This window comes from Gossypium hirsutum, chromosome D10 (assembly GCF_007990345.1).
Source record: "Gossypium hirsutum isolate 1008001.06 chromosome D10, Gossypium_hirsutum_v2.1, whole genome shotgun sequence".
Classification (NCBI taxonomy): domain Eukaryota; kingdom Viridiplantae; phylum Streptophyta; class Magnoliopsida; order Malvales; family Malvaceae; genus Gossypium; species Gossypium hirsutum.
The window spans coordinates 45,093,349-45,102,182 of NC_053446.1; the positions used below are offsets into that span (position 1 = coordinate 45,093,349).

An 8,834-nucleotide genomic window follows, 5' to 3' on the forward strand; every position below is an offset into this window, starting at 1 on the left:
GCGCCTACGAGGACGCGATTTGCTGACGTGGATGAACAGTTTATGTTTTTAAGCTTGGAAAACTTTGAAAGGCCATAACTTTTCGCTCGGTTGTCCGATTGAGACGATTTTTTTTTTATTTCGAATAAATTTTCGAGATCTACGCGCTGACAAACAGCCAAAGGCGGTTTGCTGCAGTTTTCGTCAAACAGATCCTTTTTTGCCCCTAAATTTCAATTTTTTCGGTTTAAAATTGAATTTTGAAACATTCAAATCATTATTTTTCTTATTTATTTGAAGTAAACACCAGATCTTTTTTTACATAATTGTCTTATATCATCCTGTTATAGGTATAAGTCAGCTCATTTCACTTTTGAGAAATTCCCTAAAATTTTCCATTTTATTCAATTTAGTCCCTAAAACCTAAATAGTCATATTTTCAAATCTAAGCTTCGTTTTTCAATTCAAATTCAATTTCATCCTTCCATAACATTCAAATATTCTTAAATACAAAAATTTCATGCTAATTTTGAAATAATTACACTTTAGTCCCTATACTCGTAACTAACAAATTATACTTTACAAATTAGTCCCTATTCATCTCTAAGCAGTTTGTCAGCGCGTAGATCTCGAAAAGTTATTCGAAATAAAAAAAATCGTCTCAATCGGACAACCGAGCCAAAAGTTATGGCCTTTCAAAGTTTTTCAAGCTAAAAAACATAAACTGTTCATGCCACGTCAGCAAATCGCGTCCTCTAGGGTGCGATTTCCGTCCATGTCAGCAAGTCGCACTGATGTGGACGCGATTTCCTGGTGCGTACCCTGACATCGCGCTGACGTGGACGCGATTTCGCGAAAAATGGACTATTCCGGTAAATAATTAAATAGTTGTTCGGTAAATTTTGAAAAAAAATGACTTTTATTAGTAAAATACCCGCTGATCTCTTGTATAAATACCTAGACTTGTCTCTATTGAGATATTATATTCAATAAAATAAGTAGACTTTGTTTCTTTTCTTGTTTGTTTTCCATTTGTCTATTTTCTTCATTTCTTTTGTGATAGTCAAACATGTGGCATCAAATAATGATATAAGTCTTAAATGATTTTTTTTTTAAATGAAAGGATTTCGAGAGCTTGAATAATGTCCTTGAATGTAATTTACTATATTTTACTTTAAGTACTATTTTTGAAAAATATTATATTAAATGAATTATTTTGTAGTGCTTTTTTTTTATGTTACCGAAATGCTTGACACATAAAAAGTTACAAAGTTTATTCAATACATATGCATAAGTTATGCAGCTGAAATGAACCAGGGTTGCCAATTTCCGTTATTGCAACTAGCAAGTATTCATGACTAGCAAAACAATCTGCAATGTGATAAAAAAATATCATAGATATCCCTGCATTAATGGTGATCAAAGGGCAAGCGAAAAAACAAGATTGTAGCCCTATTCTTACAAGACTACAAAAATACCAGTGTATAGTACACTAATGTCTAACTATCATTAATGTATCTACTTTTACAGTAATGTCGAATAAAAATGAGTCTATAATTGGAGTGACCATCACCAAGCTAGTCAGATGATTTTAGCTCCTCTCCCTTTCCACTGCCTCATATATTGCAACAAATGGTCCCTGCAGACTGGTCAAAGCTGATCGAACTTCATTAAAGTACTCAAAATCCAAGCTAGTCAAAGAAAGATTACCTAGTCTCATATCACATAGGCTGACTGTAATTATATCAAGAACTCCAATGTAGCATGATGATGCAGAACATACTTAAAAGACAAGCACAAGCGGAGTTTTAAAAGTTTGGTGAAGCAGTTTTATCTCCGATTGCAGTGATCCAATTTATTCCGGAAATTTCACCCGGTAAAGGTTTGGATCGATGTACTCTACTGTCACAATCCGGTTATCAAATAACCGTCCATGTATAGAGTGTGCAGCTGTGCATGATGCTTCTGTTCTTCTATACTGAACAAAAACATAGCCGGGCTCAAAAATCTTTTTCAAATTGTTCTTCTCCCTATTTTCATCCTTCTCAATAGCATCGAATTCCATTCTTGTGCTACCAGCAGAACCATCTACAGCTTTTGGTAACTTTCCAGCACCTACTTCCTGCTGCAGATCTTCTTTGGGCACCAATTTCTTGTCTACATTTATGATTTCGCTTTTAATATTATCAGCAACCTTGTCATTTTGAGAGTCTGGTTCCTCTTTTTGGGTATTCAGCTGGGCAGGGATCTCTTGAAAACTTGTTATTGACTCACTCTTAAAGGAAGGATCTTCGATCTTTGAAAGACCTTCAGGTAACTTTCTATTGACTTCCTCCAGATTTGCATTCTCTTCAACTACTGATATCTTCTCAACATTCATGGCTTCACTTTTAATTTTATCAGCATTCCTGTCAAAATGATAATTTGATTCCTCTTTTGAGGTATGAATCGGATTAGGGGCCTCTCGAGAAATTGTCTTGCCTACAATCTCCAAAGTCAGATCTTCAACAGCCATTTCAGTATCAAGCTGAGCTCCAGCAGAACTGTTGCTATCAAGCCCCCCTGGTGGATACAGTTCATCATCCAAACTCCCATGGTTTACGTCTTCATTATTGATATCACCTTCAAACTCACCTTGTCGGCATAACTCATTGTCCAAAAGGTTGCCAGCAGGTTTCTCATCATTATAACTATTGCCTGCCACTAACTTGTAAGAATTACTCGGAAAGTTCACAACAGCAGTTCGTCCAGAGTTTCCATAAGTGACTTCTTCCATCGTCTCCGTTTCAACATTTATTTCGTCATCAGCTAGCTTCTCTCCGGTTCCAGTTTCCCTCATATTATCATTCATTTTGTTTTCTCCATTTGCCATGATACTCTTCGCATGCTTGACAACATTAACGGATTTGATTGTACCAAACCTGCAGGGTTGATGGTTCAACATATATTTCAGATTAACCCAATAAAGAAATATGATCATGAAAGCAGATTAACCCAAATGGGGAGCTTTTTGTAAGACCTGGAACACTCTAACCGTACATCTTCTAGTACTTCTTCCACCTCCGCCTCAGATAAAGATGAGAAGTCCTCTGGGAACTAAACAGCAAAAACAAGAAAATTACGGTAAGGACTATGGTTTTCCTTTCAGAAAAAGGAAAGGAAAACACACAAGCACCCACATCAGTAAGTGGACTACAAACTAACTTGTCTACTGCACATAGACATTAGATCATTACCCACATAACTATACACCTAAGCCATATACTTTACCAGATTTTTAAGCTTAAGGACTTGAGTAGGCTTCTGAAGAAGCGGCCTCGCAAGTTGAGGAATAATACAGGAATTTCGATCTCCACCATTTCCCTAGGACAGATTTCTTCTAGTTAGTAAAAATCTCTACATATAAATTAATGTAAGAAAAGCAACGGTGCTTGTGTAGTACCGAGGAAAAACCATCAAGAACAGCTTGAACTGCAGTGATTACTTGCCCTCCCAACTTCATTCCATTCAGACCAGCACAGGCTTTGTGAGTAACAGACTGGTCGACATACTGATATTTTACGTTAACAGATGTTCAAGTTAGGCAGTCAGATTCATTTAGATGCATAAAAGATTGAATGAACAAGAAAAGAATAGAGGCGAGTAAATAAGTAGGGAGAACAACTGCTATGATTCAACACTCATTGCATAAAAACAAGCACCAATCATATCTAAATACACTCCATGTTACCTCGAGAATAGCATATTGTTCATGAAGATCCTCATTGTTATCAAAGTGATATGCCTTCAAAGGACCGAAGGCATTAGCAATCTCCACAAACTGACCATGGCATACAAATCCTAGTCAGTTTAAAAGTTTAGAAATGAAAATTAGAAAGAAAAAGATGATTAGTAGAAAGAGGAAGATGATGCAGAAATATAAGAGCCCTAGGTAATTTCAAAGTAGCATTTAGAATTTTACAATCATATTACCATTTCAGATGAAAGAGCCTTTGAAATCCCACCAATGAATATCTGCACCAAACCCGCAACAAAAGGAAATAATATATAAAGATTGCCACAAAAAACAGTATAAGTGGGCAGAATGCCATCAGCAAGAGCATACGGTAATATGATGGGGGGGAAAGAAAGAAGGGTATCAATAAATTAGAAAAATAATGGTAGTGACTAATGGTAAGCAATACAAGTCAATTAAAGCTTAGCGTAGAAGAGCCTCAAATTATGGATGCATACCTTGTCATGTGAACCCTCCACAACATCATTGACTGTAGTCACTGTTGCTTTCGATTTCTCTGGTTCACCAGTCTGCATGAAAATAGCAACTGTCTGAAAACCTGCTACGATGGTAACCACAATATACCTCAGACACAGCAAAGCAGTAAAAATGTACTAGCATCTTTCTGGCTGAACAGAAAGCGCTAATTGAGTTGTAAGTATTCTATCTAAGACTAGATAAACAGAGGGATACAATATGAAAATTATCCAGGCTAGTTGATGACTGAAAGTACAACACATTCGGAATTGCAAAATGCACCATGATGTACAGAAACAATGAAAATGAAACTTTTTAGTCTACTTCGTCAGTTTGAAGATTATCCAGGTTGTAAAGGTGCTCTTGGCACATGGGTCCAGTGTAAAATAAGGGGTTCAGTGTAGCGAGGAGGGCTCCCCATTGCACCACACTGGTGTGCCAATTGGCACCTTAATATACTTCCCATGTATCAGCATGCAGCAATCACATACCCAAAGTGTCAAGTTTTTTGGAATGTTTGGATTGGGGTAAAATAGGGGAAAGAAAGTAAGGGATAGCATTACCCTTTCCCTTATTTAGATAACTTCTTTTATTTAAGCAAGTGAAAGTAAAGGGAGATATCCGCTGCTTTCCCTTGAGTTACTTAGTTTTTATTTACCCCAATTTGGGGGAAAAGCTAGGACAAGGAAAGTGATATTTCATTTAAGAAGCGAAATACCATTTTTACTAATAATCTTTTACATAAGTTATTTTATAAGGAGGACAGAATTGGAAAAATCACTATATTCAATCATTTCCTTTTCTTTTCACAAGATAACCAAACAAAGGTTGAAAATATTCCTTTACTTTCTTTTACTAATTTTAACTATCCAAACAAAGTAAACATATATAGTTTCATTTCCTTAACCCTCCTTTTTTTTCCTTCTTTTATTTTCCTTTAAAACTATTTACACAAACATAGGTTAAAAGGGTATTTCTAAATCCTAGAAATAGAATTGTAAAAACTACTTGATTTAAGGAGCATTTTAAGAATTGCACACTTAACTGTAGGAAAAGGAAAATCATAATTACTTCTGTCGATAAAAAGAAATAAGTAAAAACACTGCAAACATCTAATCAACATGATCTGCATGCCATACACTACCAATATAAATATATATAATTGTGCGCAACTGACTTAGTTTAACAGAACATGAACTTTCCAATGAGTCACTTCACCAATAACAAAAATTACAAACACTAACTGATCATGAAACTTCTAGTCATATACTTTTTGGTTTTGACCGAAACATTTGCAGTGTTAATAATGTCACATCAGCAGTTACACAAAAGAGATTCCTAAAGATAGTCCATATATAAATTCAATATAAACAAACAAGAAAGAAAACTGTACAAAAGTATAAACCTGAAAAGAAGAAGAAAGACAAGTATCCAGAAAGACTGATATTAAATAAATAGAGTTTTTATTTGTACTACCACTTCAACGAAGTCTTTAGGGCGCCTGATTTTGAGAATGGAACCAGACAAGGTACTGCCATCAAAAGAAAGAGCTGCCGAAGCATCCTCTGGTGTAAGGAATTCAACAAGAGCTTGGCCCTTTCCTTTGTGTATCTGCAATTTGTAAGGCATAACATGACATCTTCCCATTTTGCACTCGTATTTCTAACAAGAGTTAAATGTACACCATTCGAATAATATATCAGAGACTTACTATACAGCTAATGCATGGTTTGGTTCCACGGATATGATTAACGCCAGATGAAAGCAAAAAATTGTTGAAGGATTCCATCATAGCTTTCTCAGATGCTGAAGCTGGCACATTTTCTACATAAAGCCTTCTCATAGGCCTGGTAGCTTCAGTTAGTTGAACTGAGTCAAAGGATAAAGAGCCGGTCGAAGACACAACTAGAGGATTCCCTGTCACTGAAACACTAGGAAGAGCATTGACCATAGCATGCATATTGATGGAAACCAATTGACTTGATGCCTGTAAATTAGTAGAAGCTGAACCAGAAACCATATTTTCTGTTTCTGCAGGTGCAAGATCCCATTTAGCTGTTCTCTTCTCCATTGAACGATGAACTGGGGAGGGTGTCCTAACAGAAGCTTCAGTCTTTCTCTTCCTTGGAGAGTAGCCACCAAGACCACTACTGGACCCACCATGTCGCCTATGGTGGCCACTCGAACCATTACTTGCCATTCTGTTCCTGTCATCAGAATGTTTTCCAGACCTCACTTTTACACCATGTGAGGAAAGTTCATGCTCTGACACATGATGAGATGCACGCTTGTGCACCCTTGGTGAGAGAGAAATAGATCTTCTATGCCTGTCCTCACACTCTCGGCTCTGTGAACGTCTCCTTTTATGGTTTGAGTCCTCATGATGGGATCTCGATGGTTCTTTCTTCTCCTTCCTATCACTAGTTTCTGAAGCATGCCCCTTTCGGGTCTCATGTCTTTTTGTGGTATGCCTTTCTCTATTTTCTTCATCATCTCTAGTTTGATGTTTTCTCTTGTCATCTCTCTCAGATTTCCCCTCATTTCTGCTGACATGCCTATCCCTCTCCACCAAGTCTCTAGTATGCTTCTTAGCGTATACATTTTCTGAACCACCAGCTGTTTTCTCAGTTTTTCTCTTCACATGAGTTTGTTTCTCATATTTGCTTTCATCCTTAGCATCTGTATCTTTTCTCACTTCAGACTTCAATCTTCTTTCAGGCTCATGATTCTCCCTAGCTTTCTGTTTAGAGATGCTATCGTTTCTCCTATCCGCATTCTCTATTTTCTTGCGGGAACTTCTCTTCTCCCTGTCTCCCAATAGGTGCCTTTCATGACCAACAGAAAATTCCTTGCCATGTCCATTTCCTCCATCATATCTGTTAACATTAAAATCTTTATGGATTAGGCTGTCCTTTTCTATCTTCCTCACTTCTGTATTTCCTTCTTTGACACTTTCAACTTTTTCATCAACTTTTTTACTATTCCTCTTGGACATAAGCTCATCGTAGTTGAAAGGCCTAGTCCGGGCAGAAGTTCCTTCATTGGAATCATGTTGTGGAAGCTCCCCAACTTTTTCATGCTTTTCCTTACGCCGACTCGATCTGCCCATCTTGCCAAGCATCTAACTATAATCGTACTTCTCAAATTTACTAGAAGAACACACTAAGCACTCAGCCCCATAACCAAGACGAATAACATAACAAAGCTTCACTACCACATTCTGATATCTACCCAAAATTTCTTTATTTACTGCAAAAAGAGTAAAACAAAATATGGGAAGAAAAAAAATTAACAGTGTTAATAAGAAATCCACAAATAGCAACCTATTTTACTATTTGAAACTTCTACATACCATACGCATTGCTACAAACAACTACTGAAAAAACCCTATCAAAATTTTACAAAGAAAAACTTTTTTCCCCAACCATTTAAAACATTTTAGCCTTCTAGTAACCATTTTCTTAGATAAACTAAAACAATAAAAGAAACGCAGTAATTCTACTCTTTAAACTTCTGTTCTAATAAAGAAACGAAATTATAAAAAAATACCCAGAAGAGGGAAAATGAAGTAAGACGAAAAAAACAAATCAATTTTTCAACCAAATTCCAATTTTTTTAACCAAGAAGAAAATGCTAAGAGACCCAAGAAAGAATAAAGAAAACAAGGTAAGTAAAAAGGATGTACCTGGAAGCAGAGCCAAGATCAGTTGGTGTGAAGAGCTACCCTGCCTTTGGGTTGATACTGGAAAACCTAGAAATTGAATTAATAAGCCATCCCTAAATTGAATGGAAGGAATGGTCCGATGGAAGGGTTTTCTCCCATTATTATTATTATTATTATTATTATTATTATTATTGTTGTTTTACCTTAGATTTTTGGGTTAGTTCTTTGATAAATGCTTTCAAGCTAAACTATCATTCAATTTAGTCCATTTAATTTTATATTCTATTGATTTAAATGCAATTAATGTTTTTCTTATTTAGTCTAAATTATTATATTTAAGTTATGTTTTTAGTTTCCTTTCAAAAGCAAAAGCAATTTTTTCTACCTTTTGCTTTTTCAAAAATAATTTTAAAGCAAAAATGTTTTTTTAACCCTTATTTATACTCTAATATATTTTATGTAACATTTATATTAAGTATATAATTATTTTTCTATTGAAATTTATTTTAAATATATAAAATTATATATTTATATTTATAATTGTTATATTTTAATTATTAAAATATAGATTATATATTCAAAATATTTTTTTTACAAATAATTAATATTAATTACTTACAAATATTTAAAATTTATATTTCATATGTTAAAGTATTAATAATGAATTAGAATAAATTAAAAAGTAATTTTTAACCTCAATGATAAATAAAACTTAAGTCGTTTATTCAAATATTTGTGTAATAACTATCCTTCAATTTTATTTAAAATTTATTTAAACATATTGTTTTTTTTTGCATTTTTAAACATATTGTTTAGTTTAATATGTTTTATTTTATAAACATATTATTTATAAAACTTTACAAATTTATCTAAATACTTAAAAGATATAATTATATACATTTTAATAGATATTTTACAATTGGTAGGTAGATAAATAAG

General features: G+C 34.5%; 1 protein-coding gene across 1 annotated transcript; it reads right to left on the bottom strand.

Moving 5' to 3' along the window:
- Positions 1 to 1,358: 1,358 nt before the first annotated feature.
- LOC107914941 (uncharacterized) lies at positions 1,359 to 8,051 on the bottom strand. The gene is made up of 10 exons (XM_016844008.2): positions 7,917 to 8,051; positions 5,943 to 7,480; positions 5,708 to 5,842; positions 4,213 to 4,284; positions 3,952 to 3,993; positions 3,710 to 3,799; positions 3,422 to 3,529; positions 3,250 to 3,342; positions 2,999 to 3,075; positions 1,359 to 2,900 (listed from the first exon to the last, which is right to left on the bottom strand). The coding sequence occupies exons 2-10, from the start codon at positions 7,350 to 7,352 to the stop codon at positions 1,835 to 1,837; spliced, it is 3,093 nt and encodes a 1,030-aa protein (XP_016699497.2). The 5' UTR covers positions 7,353 to 7,480; positions 7,917 to 8,051; the 3' UTR covers positions 1,359 to 1,834.
- Between the last annotated feature and the right edge of the window lie 783 nt (positions 8,052 to 8,834).